The sequence below is a fragment of the Tachyglossus aculeatus genome, chromosome 6, assembly GCF_015852505.1.
Source record: "Tachyglossus aculeatus isolate mTacAcu1 chromosome 6, mTacAcu1.pri, whole genome shotgun sequence".
NCBI classification, from domain to species: domain Eukaryota; kingdom Metazoa; phylum Chordata; class Mammalia; order Monotremata; family Tachyglossidae; genus Tachyglossus; species Tachyglossus aculeatus.
Genome location: NC_052071.1, coordinates 39,661,028 through 39,675,366, shown reverse-complemented (window position 1 = coordinate 39,675,366; position 14,339 = coordinate 39,661,028). Strand labels below are relative to the sequence as shown.

Sequence of the window (14,339 nt, the reverse complement as noted above, 5' to 3'; positions counted from 1 at the left end):
AAGCGCTTAGTACAGTGCTCTGCACACAGTAAGCACTCAATAAATACGATTGATTGATTGATTGATTGATTGGACCTGAGAGTCAGAAGGACATGGGTTCTAATCCCTGCTCATCCACTTGTCTACTGTGTGACCTTGGGCAAATCATTTAACTTCTCTGGGTTTCAGTTACCTCATATGTAAAATGGGGATTAAGACTGTGAGCCCATGTGGAACAACCTGATTAGATTGTATCTAATAATAATGGTATTTATTAAGCGCTTACTACGTGCCGAGCACTGTTCTAAGCGCTGGGATAGATACAAGGTTATCAGGTTGTCCCAGGTGGGGCTCATTGTCTTAATCCCCCATTTTACAGATGAGGTAACTGAGGCACAGAGAAGTTTTAGACTGTGAGCCCACTGTTGGGTAGGGACTGTCTCTCTATGTTGCCCAACTTGTACTTCCCAAGCGCTTAGTACAGTGCTCTGCACACAGTAAGCGCTCAATAAATACAATTGATGATGATGATGATAAATACGATTGATTGATTGATTAAGTGACTTGCCCAAAGTCACACAGCTGATAACTGGCAGAGGCGGGAGAACACATATTGATTCCCCATTTTGCAGATGAGGGAAGTGAGGCTTAGAGCATTGTACTAAGTGCTTGGAAAGTACAAATTGGCAAGATACAGAGACGGCCCCTACCCAACAATGGGCTCGCAGTCTAGAAGGGGGAGACAGACAACAAAACAAAACATGTAGACAGGTGCCAAAATTGTCAGAACAAATAGAATTATAGCTATATGCACATCATTAACAAAATAAACAGAATAGTAAATATATACAAGTAAAATAGAGTAATAAATCTGTACAAATATATACAAGTGCTGTGGGGAGGGGAAGGAGGTAGGGTGGGGGGGATGGGGAGGAGAAGAGGAAAAAGGGGGCTCAGTCTGGGAAGGCCTCCTTAGCACTGTACTAAGCGCTTAGTACAGTGCTAAGAGCTTAGTACAGTGCTAAGCGCTTAGTACAGTGCTCTGCACATAGTAAGCGCTCAATAAATACGATTGATTGATTGATTGATTGACAGAAGGGAGGTGAGGTAGGAGGGGGCGAGGGGATGGACAGCCTGGAAGCCGAGAATGAGGAGTTTTTGCTTGATGGGAAGGTTGACAGGCAACCACTGGAGATTTTTGAGGGGAGTGACATGCTGTTATCAACAAGTAGGGAGCAAAATAAGTTAACTGGTGTAAATCGGCCGCAGGGTTCGAGAACCCAAGGTGGTGACACAGATAGGAAAAATCAATCAATCAATCAATCGTATTTATTGAGCGCTTACTGTGTGCAGAGCACTGTACTAAACACTTGGGAAGTACAAGTTGGCAACATCTAGAGACAGTCCCTACCCAACAGTGGACTCACAGTCTAAAAGGGGGAGACAGACAACAAAACCAAACATACTAACAAAATAAAATAAATAGAATAGATATGTACAAGTAAAATAAATAGAGTAATAAATATTACAGACATATATACATATATACAGGTGCTATGGGGAAGGGAAGGAGGTAAGATGGGGGGATGGAGAGGGGGACGAGGGGGAGAGGAAGGAAGGGGCTCAGTCTGGGGAGGCCTCCTGGAGGAGGTGAGCTCTCAGTAGGGCCTTGAAGGGAGGAAGAGAGCTAGCTTGCCGGATGGGCAGAGGGAGCAGGGCATTCCAGGCCCGGGGGAGGACGTGGGCCGGGGGTCGATGGCGGGACAGGCGAGAACGAGGCCTAACGGTGAGGAGATTAGCGGCGGAGGAGCGGAGGGTGCGGGCTGGGCTGGAGAAGGAGAGAAGGGAGGTGAGGTAGGAGGGGGCGAGGGGATGGACAGCCTGGAAGCCCAGGGTGAGGGGTTTCTGCCTGATGCGCAGATTGATTGGTAGCCACTGGAGATTTTTGAGGAGGGGAGTAACATGCCCAGACTCGGAGACATAATAATAATAATGATAGCATTTATTAAGTGCTTACTATGTGCAAAACACTGTTCTAAGCGCTGGGAAGGTTACAAGGTGATCAAGTTGCCCCACAGGGGGGCTCACAGTCTTCATCCCCATTTTACAGATGAGGTAACTGAGGCCCAGAGAAGTGAAGTGACTTGCCCAAAGTCACACAGCTGGCGATTGGCAGAGCCGGATTAGAACCCATGACCTCTGACTCCAAAGCGCAGGCTCTTTCCACTGAGCCACGCACACTGCTGACGTGAGTTGAGATAGAGCAGTAGAGGTAGGAAAGCTGACTGCTTGCCCGTTCACCTCCCGAGAGGTACGAGGGACCAACAGCCCGGATCCCACGTGGCTCAGTGGAAAGAGCACGGGCTTGGGAGTCAGAGGTCATGCGTTCAAATCCCGCCGCCTCCACTGGTCAGATGTGTGACTTTGGGCGAGTCACTTAACTTCTCTGGGCCTCAGTTACCTCATCTGTAAAATGGGGATTAAGATTGGGAGCCCCACATGGGACAACCCGATCCCCTTGTCATCATCAATCGTATTTATTGAGCGCTTACTATGTGCAGAGCACTGGACGAAGCGCTTGGGAAGTCCAAATTGGCAACATATAGAGACAGTCCCTACCCAACATTGGGCTCACAGTCTAAAAGGGGGAGACAGAGAACAAAACCAAACATACTAACAAAATAAAATAAATAGAATAGATATGTACAAGTAAAATAAATAGAGTAATAAATATGTACAAACATATATACATATATACAGGTGCTGTGGGGAAGGGAAGGAGGTAAGATGGGGGGGACGGAGAGGGGAACGAGGGGGAGAGGAGGGAAGGGGCTCAGTCTGGGAAGGCCTCCTGGAGGAGGTGAGCTCTCAGCAGGGCCTTGAGAGGACCTTGTATCCTCCCCGGCGCTTTGCACATAGTAAGCGCTTCACAGATACCACAATTATTATATGGTTCCCCGATTCCCGGGCGCCCGAAAGTCTGGCACCCTTTTAACAGGAGATGTTAGCAGAAACTATCGCCCACACAGGATGGGGTCGTCTCAGACAGGGCGTAGCCGCTTTGATCAGTGTCAGCCCTCCTCGATTACAGGATCTTTCGTGAGGCCCCCGCCTATTCCTCCCACATCTGGTCGTTGAGCACACAGTGGAGTCGGTTATGCTAAGCCTTTAGGGAAAATGCAGTCAATGCCGCTTCTGCTGGAGTATGCGGCTAAGGTGGACAACACATGCCCACAGCGTTTCTGTACAAAGATAATCCTGGCAGCAGAGAGAATCAATCATCAATCAATCAATCAATCAATCGTATTTATTGAGCGCTTACTGTGTGCAGAGCACTGGACTAAGCGCTTGGGAAGTACAAGTTGGCAACATATTGAGATAGTCCCTACCCAACAGTGGGCTCACAGTCTAAAAGGAGAAGTATAGACTAAAGGGAGAGACAGGAGGATGGGAGATCAGAGAGGACGCTGATGCAGTGATCAAGTCGGGATAGGATCATCATCATCATCATCATCATCAATCGTATTTATTGAGTGCTTACTATGTGCAGAGCACTGGACTAAGCGCTTGGGAAGTACAAATTGGCAACACATAGAGACAGTCCCTACCCAACAGTGGGCTCACAGGCTAAAAGGGGGAGACAGAGAACAGAACCAAACATACTAACAAAATAAAATAAATAGGATAGATATGTACAAGTAAAATAAATAAATAAATAAATAGAGTAATAGACTGAACCAGCAACCTGATAACCTTTCATTAATTCAATCGTATTTATTGAGCGCTTACTGTGTGCAGAGCACTGGACTGAGCGCTTGGGAAGTACAAGTTACTTGTATTTCCCTTGTATTTACCCCATTGCTTAGAACAGTGCTTGGCACACAGTAAGCGCTTAACAAATACCATCGTCATTATTTATTATTAAATGTCCGGATATTACTCTATTTATTTATTTATTTTATTTGTACATATTTATTCTATTTATTTTATTTTGTTACTATGTTTGGTTTTGTTCTCGGTCTCCCCCTTCTAGACTGTGAGCCCACTGTTGGGTAGGGACCGTCTCTAGATGTTGCCAACTTGTACTTCCCAAGCGCTTAGTACAGTGCTCCGCACACAGTAAGCGCTCAATAAATACGATTGAATGACATGAATGAATAAAAATGGAAAATCGGCCTCATCCCTTCACGCCCTCCCCTCGGACCTCCTGAAGAGCAGCCCCGACCCCCCCCCGCCATTTAGACTGTAAGCCCACTGCTGGGTAGGGACTGTCTTTATATGTTATCAACTTGTACTTCCCAAGCGCTTAGTACAGTGCTCCGCACACAGTAAGCGCTCAATAAATACGATTGACGATTGATGAAGAGCAATGCGCCCGAGTCGGGCCTGGAGGGCCCGCCCTGCCCTGGGAGCCCCGAGCTCCTCCCGGCCGGCAGGGGGCGGTGTCGCCTCCCGCGGCCTCGCCCCTCTAGGCCCCGGCCGGCTCTCGCCGGCTCTCGGCCGCCTGCGGTTCCGTTGGGCCGGAAGTTCTGTGGATGGCGCGAGGGTCCGCGCCGCGGGGGCCCCTCTAGCCCCCCTTGGGGGGCCCAGGTTCTATGGCTGGAACCCTATAAAAGCGCGGCGCGCGGCCGTTGGCGCTCAGGCTCCCGCTCGGGTGCTGAGGGTGCGGTTGTGTGTCAGTGGTTCTCCGGCTGGGATCGGGTCGGGACCCGGGCGTTCGCCATGCAAGTGACGGTGAAGGCCCTCCAGGGCCGCGAGTGCGTCCTCCAGGTAGTAGTCACCCGATCCCCGGGGACGGGGACGGCTCGGCCCGGGACGGTGGGGCTGCCCGCCTCGGCCTCGGTCCCCGGGATCCCGGTTGGGGGGAGGGAGCCGGGCCGGGCCGGGGTTGAGGGGAGGGGAGCCGTCGGTGTTGGGGAGCATCGGGGGGCCGCGCCGGCGCTGAGGGAAGGGGCCCTGGGGGGGGGGGAGGGGGCCCCGGGTTGTCGTTGAGGGGGGATGGCGTCGAGGGGAAGGGGGCTCGGGATGTCTTTGGGGGATGGCGTCGAGGGGAAGGGGTTGGGGGGCCCGGGCTGGCGTTTGGGGGGGGGGGACGGGGGTCTCGGCTGCCGTTGGTGGGGGGGGGAGGAGGGGGACCGGGCTGCCGTTGGTGCGGGGGGAGGGGGGGCCAGGGCTGTCGTTGGTGAGGGGGGGCTGGGCTCTGTCAGTGGGGGGGGGGGGGGGGAGGGGGCCGCGCCGTCGTTAGGGGGCGGGGCGGAAGCTCAGGCCGTCGTTAGGGGGCGGGGGGAGGGGCGGAGCCCAACGGCGTCGCTAGGGGGCGCGGGGAGAGGAGGAGGCCCACAGGCAGGCACTAGGGGGCGCGGGGAGGGGAGGAGGCCCCCGGCCGGCGCTAGGGGGCGCGGGGAGGGGAGGAGGCACCGGCCGTCAGTTAAGGGGCAAGGGGAGGAGCCCCAGGCCGTCGCTAGGGGGCGCGGGGAGGGGAGGAGGCCCCCGGCCGTCGCTAGGGGGCGCGGGGAGAGGAGGTGTCCCCCAGGCCGGCGCTAGGGGGCGCGGGGAGGGGAGGAGGCCCCGGGCGTCAGTTAAGGGGCACGTGGAGGAGCCCCAGGCCGGCGCTAGGGGGCGCGGGGAGGGGAGGAGGCCCCCGGCCGGCGCTAGGGGGCGCGGGGAGGGGAGGAGGCCCCCGGCCGGCGCTAGGGGGCGCGGGGAGAGGAGGCGTCCCCCAGGCCGTCGCTAGGGGGCGCGGGGAGGGGAGGAGGCCCCGGGCGTCAGTTAAGGGGCACGTGGAGGAGCCCCAGGCCGGCGCTAGGGGGCGCGGGGAGGGGAGGAGGCCCCCGGCCGTCGCTAGGGGGCGCGGGGAGGAGAGGAGGCACCGGGCGTCAGTTAAGGGACACGTGGAGGAGCCCCAGGCCGTCGCTAGGGGGCGCGTGGAGGGGAGGAGGCCCTCGGCCGTCGCTAGGGGGCGCGGGGAGGGGAGGGGGCACCGGGCGTCAGTTGAGGGGCACGGGGGGGAGCCCCAGGTCGTCGCTAGGGGGCGGGGAGGAGTCACCGGGCGTCAGTTAAGGGGCGCGGGGGGGAGCCCCCGGCCGGCGCTAGGGGGCGCGGCGGGTGGGGGAGGAGGCCCCGGCCGCGGCTCGGGGTCGTGTCCCCGCCCCGCCCCGCCCCGCCCCGCCCCGCCCCCGGCAACACGTGCGACGGGTTGCTCGGCCGCGAGGTTGGGTGGTCGGTTGACTGACTGACTGACTGACTGACGGTCGGATGGATTGATGGCCCGGGGCCCGAGGGGGGCCGTGGGGAGGCGGGAACCCGGGAACCCGACTCCTCCGGCCCCTCCCCCCCCCCCCCCCCAGGTGTCGGAGGACGAGCGCGTCTCCACGCTGAAGCGCCTGGTCTCTGAGAAGCTGAACGTGCCGGTCGCCCAGCAGCGCCTGCTCTACAAGGGGAAGGCCCTGGCAGGTACCCCGCCGCACCGAGGCCCCTCTCCGTCAGCCCTCTTGAGCGAGAGCGCTTAGACCCCGCGTGCAGAGCGGAACAGGCAGGGTAGGCGGGTTCCCCGCCCACAGGGACGGGCACGGACTGACCCGGAAACCGCGTCTACGTACAGAAGCGCCGTGAGGCCGAGGGAGGGGGTGAAGAAGGGAGTAAATCGGAGCCACGCAGAAGGGAGTGAGAGAAAAGCCTTAGTTAGGGAAGGCCTCTTGGAGGATGAGATTCAGTAAGGCTTTGAAGAGGGGAGAGCCATTGGCTGGCAGCTATGGAAAGGGGGGGCGGGACACGGGCGAGAGGTCGGCGGCGAGATGGACGGGATCGAGGTACGGTGAGAAGGTGAGCCTTAGTTAGGGGAGCGAAGTGTGCCGCCTGGGCTGTAATGGGAGAGCAACTCACCTCTCGGTAGGGTGGCTTTTTTTTATTAATGGTTTTAAGCACTTACTAGATGCCGAGCACTGTGGTAGATATTAGGTAATCAGGTTGGACTCAAGTCCCGTCCCTTATGCGGCTCGCAGTCTAAACCAGATGCAGGTGAATTTAATCTGCATTTTTATACTTGAGGTAACTAAGGTACCGAGAAGTTAAGTGCCTCACCCAAGGCCACGCAGCAATAATTACCATTAAAAAAAAAAGAAGCAGAGCCAGATTAGAACCCCAGTCCTCCGACTCTCAGGCCCGGGCTCTGTCAACTACGCCCCACTAGGGTTGCCTGAAGTGGGGCGGGGGGGAGCACGTAGGGCAGGACCTCTTGGGGGATGAGGAGGTGCCCACCGCACAGTAGCCAGCCTGGCCCCCGCAGATGAGAACCTGCTGTCAGACTACAACATCGGCCCTGACTCCAAACTGAACCTGGTGATCAAACCTGCGGAGAGGGCGTCTCCCGAGGAGCCGGCCCGTCCGATCTCTCCGCAGCCCCACGGCCTGTGGTGCGTGGTGGCCCAGGTGCTGGCCCGCCATTTCAGCACCGCCGATGCAGAGAGGGTCCTGGAGCAGCTGCAGAAGGTGGGCCTCCCCCGTGTGTGCGCGCGCGTGTGAGTGCATGTGTGGGCTGGGCGGGGGGGGGGGGGGGAGCAGGAAGTCCTCCCTCCCCCCCGCAATGCCCTGACTACTGCCTCCTGGGGTAGAAGGGAGGGCAGCGGGACCGGGCCACGGCTCCATTGTCTCTGCCGTCGGTATCATTATTATTATTTTAATGGGTTTTGTTAAACATATACCATGTGCCAGGCACAGTACTTCGCAGTGGGGGAGATGCAAGCCAAGCAGGTTGGATACATTCCATGGCCCACATGGGACTCACAGCCCTAATCCCCATTTTACAGATGAGGGTGCTGAACCCCAAGCTCACACAGCAGATAAGTGGCCGAGCCGGGATTAGAACCCAGGTCCTCCTGTCACCCGGGCCCAGACTCTATCCACTCGGCCACGTTCCTTTTCAGTCGAGTTCTTTAATTGATCTCAGAGATGAGAGACGGGGGATAGTGGTCGTAGACTGAATTTGTCAGCAGGTCAAAGGCTATTGTAACATCTCCTCTTCTCCCTCCCTTTTCTTCTCTTCACCTCCCCCTTCCCAGGATTATGAGAGGAACCTGCGCCTGCTGAGCCTAGACGACATCGAGCGCTTGGCCTGCCGCCTGCTGAACCCCTCCGTGGCCGAGGCTGTGGAGATGGGCTTCCTGGATTAGGCCTCACTGCGGGCGGGACGGGGGTGGACGGCTGCTGACTCAAAGCCACCCCAGCTCCCGAACCCACTTTAAGCCACCAGTCCCCGGGCCTCTTTGTGGTATGGCTCCTCAGTATTAAAGGTGGCACCTACGTGACCAGCTCTCAGTGCGTGACTGGTGGCCCCAGGGCCGGAGGTGGGGAGGGTCTTCTGGGGGCCAGGGCAGGGTTGGAAGCAAGGTCTCGGGCAGCCTCGGGGGAGGGATGGGACGGGTGCGGGGCAGGTAGAGGCGAAGTTGGCTGGAGGGCCCAGGATGGAAGGGGATAGGGTGGAGTGGCCAGTTGGTGTTGGTCTGGGGAATCCAGGGGCTTTGACAAGTGGTCTTTAGGAGAAGGTTGGGGGAGCCAACTAAAGGTGTGGGAGGGGAGCCTGCCCACGCACACACCCACACACCTTCCCCCAGGGGAAGGCTGCCAGGGTTGGCTGGGCCGACCGCTGCTTCACCAGGGCCAGTTCCGTTCCCGGAGCCGCCCGGGGAGGCTAAGGCCGGCCACGCGGCTGGGGGCCGGACTCTATTTGGCGGGTCCTGCCTGGTGGCAAGCCAGGCATCAGACCAGCAAGCTGGAAGGGCCGGGGGGAAGAAGGGTCACGAGACAACCTGGGGCCTTCCTTTCCCCAGAGGTGCCCCCTCCACCAGCCCTCCTAGGGACTCAAGGAAGGCAGGGGCAGAAAAGACTGCCTTCGCCACCCTGTTTTAATGTACAAACAGCCGCCATGCTCCCTCCCCCATGGAGCCAGGAAGCCCACTTTCTGGAGTCCCCCATCTAGGAGGGAGGCCCGGCCCCTGCCCACTGAAAGGGCACGTGGCAGGAGGAGTCAGGTGGTCTGGTAGGGATCTCCCGCTGTTTGCAGGGAGGGGGGATTCGGTGCTGGAGTCAGCCTTTTCAGTCCTGGAGAGCCGGAGCCTCATCTCTGGCCTGCTCTCCCGAGTGGCCCCGGGGGGGGCCACCTCTGTCTCCATAAATAGCTTGTTCTTAGTGTGCCGAGTTTTCCCAATAAATATCCTCGTCAGTGCGACTGAGCTCCAGGGGCGGTCCGGGCCGGGGCAGTCGGGGGCCCCACCGCCTTCTCTCCAGTTGCGGCCTGGGCCTCCCCTTGGGGGCGGCTGGGGTGGGGGAGGGCCGGGGGGGGGCTAGGGTCAGCGCGGAGCGGGCCGAGGGCCACGGGGGAAACGGTGGACCTTGCTGTGCTTGGCCAGGTGGTCGCTGCGGGCGAAGCGTTTGTGGCAGACGTGGCAGGGGTAAGGCTTCACGCCCGAGTGAGAGCGCCGGTGTCGCAGGAGCTCGTCGGAGCGGGAGAATCTGAGGGGAGACCCGGCTATGGGAGGGGGTGGGCCTCGGAGGGCTGCGGACCCCCCACCTCCTGCCCCGGGGGTCCTGTGCCAACTCTCTTGGGGCCCCATGCCCTCTTTTTGTTTTTTATATATTGAAGCACTCACTGCACACTGGGCACTGTACTAAGCAGTGGGGTAGATATAAGCTCATCAGGCTGGACGCTGCCCATCTCCCACATGCAGCTCACGGTCAGTCCCCATTTTACACAGGAGGGAGCAGGCCCGTGGAGAAGTGAAGTGACCCGCCCGAGGTCACAGGGCAGATAAGTAGCAGAGCTGGGATCCAAACCCAGGTCCTTCTGATGCCCGGGCTCTGCCCATGAAGCCACACCCTGCTTCCCTCCTCCCTCTCTGCCCAGCGTCCCCTTGCCCCCTGCCCTGCCCCGTGAGCACTGACCTCCAGTGCCCCGTTCTCTCCTGCTAGTGGGCAGCGCCCGCTCGCTCGCTCACCCCCTGCCCTGCCCTGCCCTTTCCTGCCCCGCTCCGTGAGCACTCACCTCCAGTGGCAGCCGGGCCAGGTACAAGCGAAGGGCTTCTCGCCCGTGTGCCTCCTGCCGTGGGCCTTGAGGTGGCTGCTCTTGGTGTACACCTTCCCGCAGCCCGGGTGGCCACACCTGTGCACCTTGAGGAGCTCGGCCGGGCTGAGGCGAGGCAGGCGGGGGGCCCCGGGCCCCGGCTCGCTCTGGGCACCCTGGCTGGGCACCGGGGCGATGCGGATGAACTGGCGGGAGGGCGGGGCGGCGGAGGCGGCGGGCGGAGGCAGCAGGGCGAAGCTCTGGAGCTGCAGCAGCACCCGGGTGACCCTGAGATCCGGGGGTCCCGGCAACACCCCCGTCCCCTTGGCGTCCCTGGCCGGCCGGAGCTGCACCAGCACGGGCACGCAGCCCACAACCGGGGCGGCCGGGCCGGGCGGCGCTGGGGCCGGGGCCTCCGCCGGCCTCATCTTCTCCTGCAGGAACTCCTCGATCTCGTCCAGGGTGGGCTGGAAGCCCGGGGCGGCCTCCCCGGCCTCCCAGACCCCCTCCCGGGGCGGCCCCCACGGGGGCCCCCCGCCCGCCGCGGCCTGCGACAGCAGGAACTGGAGGATGGAGTCGGGGCGCTGGGGGCGGCTGCCCCTGGAGGGGTCCTGCGGGCCCGCGGGCAGGGGGGCCGGGACCCCCGCCGCGCAGAGGCAGTTCATCGTGCCAGTCTCGCTGTCGCTGGGGTAGCGCATCGGACGGCTGGCTCGGGGGGCACCTGCGGGAGCAAGGGCGGGCACGGCAGGTGGGGGAACAACAGGTGGCATGATGGGCACTATGGGGAGGGGAAGTGGGTGCCCATCACCTCCCCCCCTAAGAGGACCCATTCCCCTAGGAAATGGAAGCAGAAAGAGGTAACTTGCCCCGGGGCCACCTAAGGCCTTCCCAGTCTGCAGGAGAGGGCCCTCCCTGTCTGGCCCAGCGCTGGGGCCCACTGTTGGGTAGGGACCGTCTCTATATGTTGCCAACTTGTACTTCCCAAGCGCTTAGTACAGTGCTCTGCACACAGTAAGCGCTCAATCAATACGATTGATTGGGGCTGCATCTGGGCTGGGGCGGGAGAGGAGCTGGAAGGGGGGGGTGGACAAGGGCCTCTCCTTTCGCAGCTGCCTGGTTCCCAGAGCCAGGAGCCTAGCTTCCCCCCACCCTCTGCCCGCATCCGGTCTAATTCCCAAAGCCACGCGGGCACAGGGGAGTGTCCGTGGGATTCCGCCAGGCTCCTGCCCTGCTGCAACTTTTTCGCTGGGTCCCGGAGGCCACCCACTCTATGCTCTGTGGACCTGGGCCCGGGGGAGAGGGCGGAGGTCATCCTGAAGCCCTCCTGTCCTCCAAGGGCCGTCGCCCTCCCACCTTGGCGGGGAAACCGAGGCATAAACTGGGGGACGGGAGCTGCGGCCTCTGGGCGAAACCCCTCACTGGGGACCCCGAGAGTCCTGTTCCCAGCCCTGCCCGATCACCAGGCCGCCCGGGGCCCAGGTGAAGCAGCGGATAACTCACTGTCACGGTGCGGGCAGGCGGGGGGCAGTGAGGCCTGAAATCCCTGGGCCCCTGAAATCGTTTTGTTGGCAGGCTCAGCCTTTGCTCCTCACCACTTGTGCCTCTCCCTCCCCTTGGAGGCCTGGTAAAGCTCGGCGCCCGGGGAATGATTAACCTAAGGCTGCAAGGCCTCCCCGGGTTGGGTAGGATGGAGGGGGTGGGCGGTGCCTGCCAGCACACCTTGGATTTGGGTGCTGGGGTCCCCCGGGTCCACCCCCTGCCTTTCCCTCCTCGGGGTTCCCAGGGTCGGTCCCAGGACCCCCCCCCCCATCCAGCCTGCTTGAGTGCCCTGTCCCACCGCCGGCTCGGAAGGGCCCGGGGGTCCGGGAGGGGTATTTGGGGTGCGACGGGGGCGGTGGGGGGTGTCGCTTCCTTTTCTCTTCCCTCGTCCCCCCCCACTGGCCTCGGGAGCTGTTTTTCCCCCGTCCCTCTTTCCCCCTACCCCCCAGGTGGACTCGGCCGAGGTTTCGCAAACTTCAAACACACACGGGGTCAGAGGGCAGCGGGGGCCTGCGTCAGCAGGGGTGACCAGGCCCGGGAACAGGAGGTGATGAGCGCCCTTGAGAGCGGGCGGCATTCCAGCCCCCCGGGGTCAACCCCGCGTCTACCTCGGCCGCCCCATGTTCGCGTCCCCCCGAACTGGGGACCCTTCCCTCACTCCTGCCGTTACTCCACCCCCGTCTCCCGCCGGTGGCTTCGGCCCTGTTGTCCCCTCTCTGAAGCGGCTCTGGTTCCTTCTCCTCTCTGGCTGTTTACCCTCCGGATGGTCACCGGAGGTAAACTGGGCCGTGCCAAGCCACAGGGGAAAACAACCGAAAAACAAGCTGGTTAGGAAAGAGAGGTGACAGAAAATGGGGAGGCCCCCGTGTCCGGCAGTGCCTCCTGCATCGCTCCCAGGCATGCCAGTGTGCTAGGGTCAATCCATCAATCAATCAATCGTATTTATCGAGCGCTTACTGTGTGCAGAGCACTGTACTAAGCGCTTGGGAAGTACAAGTTGGCAACATATAGAGACAGTCCCTACCCAGCAGTGGGCTCACAGTCTAAAAACGGGGAGACAGAGAACAAAACCAAACATACGGACATGGGGTCCTGCAGAGGATGGCAGGAGGGCCAGTCCCCTGCTTCTGGGGCACCAAGCTCTTGGCAAGAGGAGGGGAGCTGAAAGGAGGGGTCCCCAAGTCCTGTGCCATACGGCTACCACCTGGGTCCCCAAGTCCTGTGCCAGGCACGGGTGGCTCAGGGCACCCCAAGCCCTCAAATAATAGTAACAATTATGGTATTTGCAAAGCGCTTACTATGCCCCGGGCACTGCACTAAGCACTGGGACGGATACAGGCAGATCGCGTTGGACACATTCCCTGTCCCACGTGAGGCTCACAGTCTCAATCCCCATTTTACAGATGAGGTAACTGAGGCCCAGAGAGGTGAAGTGACTTGCCCAAGGTCACACAGCAGACAAGCGGCGGAGCCGGGATTAGAACCCGTGACCTTGTGACTCTCAGGCCCGTGCTCTAGCCCCTACGCCGTGCTGTTTCAAAGGCCACAGTGGTCCTGTGGGGGTGAGGGAGGAGGAGCCTGTTGCCAATTTGTCCTTCCCAAGCGCTCAGTACAGTGCTCTGCACACAGTAAGCGCTCAATAAATACGATTGATGATGATGATTGGTTGTGCTCTATGCCATTCTGCCCTCTTCTTTTCCCAGCTCCCTCATAATCTGCTTATTCTGTACCCGGGGGGTGAGGGCTTAGTGGTGTCTACTGCCTTCGAAGCTTCAGAGAGATTCTGTTCTGTGACCTCAGGCTGCGTCCGTTCCCCTTACCAGCTGCCTCACAAGGCGTGCTTCTTGGCAGGGAGTGTGGATGGCCCCATGCAAGCCATCACTGCTACTGTAAAAACTGGGAGTAAGATATATCACTTTCCACGATCTGGGCAATGTTTATTCCGAATGAGAGCGACCGGGAAAGGCGTACTGTGGTATATACGTGGCCCAAGGGTGCAAGAGTTTCAGTTTGCCATTTGCAAACAGTCTCACCACCAGCTTCGACATCTCTGAACCAAAGGATAACTGGATACTGGTAGATAAGGATATGTGTAGATAAACAGGGCAGAGGGTCCTGGGGCTCTCTCCTGTGGGCCTTCACACCCCACATGATAATAATAATAATAATGGCATTTGTTAAGCGCTTACTATGTGCCAAGCACTGTTCTCAGCGCTGGGGGGTATACAAGGTAATCAGGTTGTCCCACATGGGGCTAACAGTCTTAATCCCCATCTTACAGATGAGGTAACCGAGGCCCAGAGAAGTTAAGTGACTTGCCCAAAGTCACACAGCAGACAAGCGGCGGAGCTGGGATTAGAACCCATGACCTCTGACTCCTAAACCCATACTCTTTCCACTAAGCCACACTGCTTCTCCGCCACATCTCCACTAAGAGCAGACAGGCCTGGGTCCTGAGGGGAAGAGCCTCAGCCCTGGGGTGGAATCTATGGGTTTTTTTGTAATGGCATTTATTAAGACTTACTATGTGCTTAGTACAGTTACTAAGCACTGGGGTAGATACAAGTTATTCAGGTGGGGCACAGTCTATGTCCCCCGTGGAGCTCCCAGTCTTAATCCCCATTTTACAGATGAGGTAACTGAGGCACAGAAAAGTGGAGTGACTCGCCCAACGTCACACAGCAGACAAGTGGTGGAGCCGGAATTAGAACTCAGGTCCTTCTGATACCCAGGCCTGGGCTCCATCCACTAGGCCACACTGCTTCTC

General features: G+C 59.4%; 2 protein-coding genes across 3 annotated transcripts; one reads left to right on the top strand and one right to left on the bottom strand.

Moving 5' to 3' along the window:
* The first annotated feature begins 4,522 nt into the window (after positions 1-4,522).
* Positions 4,523-8,282, top strand: UBL4A (ubiquitin like 4A). Its single transcript, XM_038748398.1, has 4 exons — positions 4,523-4,749; positions 6,327-6,432; positions 7,265-7,467; positions 8,037-8,282. Exons 1-4 carry the CDS (start codon positions 4,702-4,704, stop codon positions 8,145-8,147), a joined length of 468 nt encoding a protein of 155 aa, XP_038604326.1. The 5' UTR covers positions 4,523-4,701; the 3' UTR covers positions 8,148-8,282.
* Positions 8,283-8,354: 72 nt separating this feature from the next.
* On the bottom strand, positions 8,355-11,725 carry LOC119929993 (Krueppel-like factor 15). 2 transcript variants are annotated; one of them, XM_038748397.1, is made up of 3 exons: positions 11,534-11,725; positions 10,016-10,754; positions 8,355-9,486 (listed from the first exon to the last, which is right to left on the bottom strand). In XM_038748397.1, the coding sequence occupies exons 2-3, from the start codon at positions 10,729-10,731 to the stop codon at positions 9,324-9,326; spliced, it is 879 nt and encodes a 292-aa protein (XP_038604325.1). In that variant the 5' UTR covers positions 10,732-10,754; positions 11,534-11,725; the 3' UTR covers positions 8,355-9,323. The 2 variants fall into 2 exon arrangements, with proteins under 2 accessions (XP_038604325.1, XP_038604324.1); XM_038748396.1 differs by lacking the exon at positions 11,534-11,725 and having other exon boundaries at positions 10,016-10,964.
* Positions 11,726-14,339: the final 2,614 nt, after the last annotated feature.

What these genes read in the sequence shown, in the direction of transcription:
- LOC119929993 (XM_038748396.1), bottom strand. Translation starts at nt 10,863, where the DNA reads ATGGGTCCTCTTAGGGGGGGAGGTGATGGGCACCCACTTCCCCTCCCC. An exon ending in TGGCCCGGCTGCCACTGGAG is followed by an intron (nt 9,487 to 10,015) that starts GTGAGTGCTCAC and finishes GTCTCCCCTCAG; the next exon opens with ATTCTCCCGCTCCGACGAGC.
- UBL4A (XM_038748398.1), top strand. Translation starts at nt 4,702, where the DNA reads ATGCAAGTGACGGTGAAGGCCCTCCAGGGCCGCGAGTGCGTCCTCCAG. An exon ending in CAAGGGGAAGGCCCTGGCAG is followed by an intron (nt 6,433 to 7,264) that starts GTACCCCGCCGC and finishes TGGCCCCCGCAG; the next exon opens with ATGAGAACCTGCTGTCAGAC. An exon ending in TCCTGGAGCAGCTGCAGAAG is followed by an intron (nt 7,468 to 8,036) that starts GTGGGCCTCCCC and finishes CCCCCTTCCCAG; the next exon opens with GATTATGAGAGGAACCTGCG.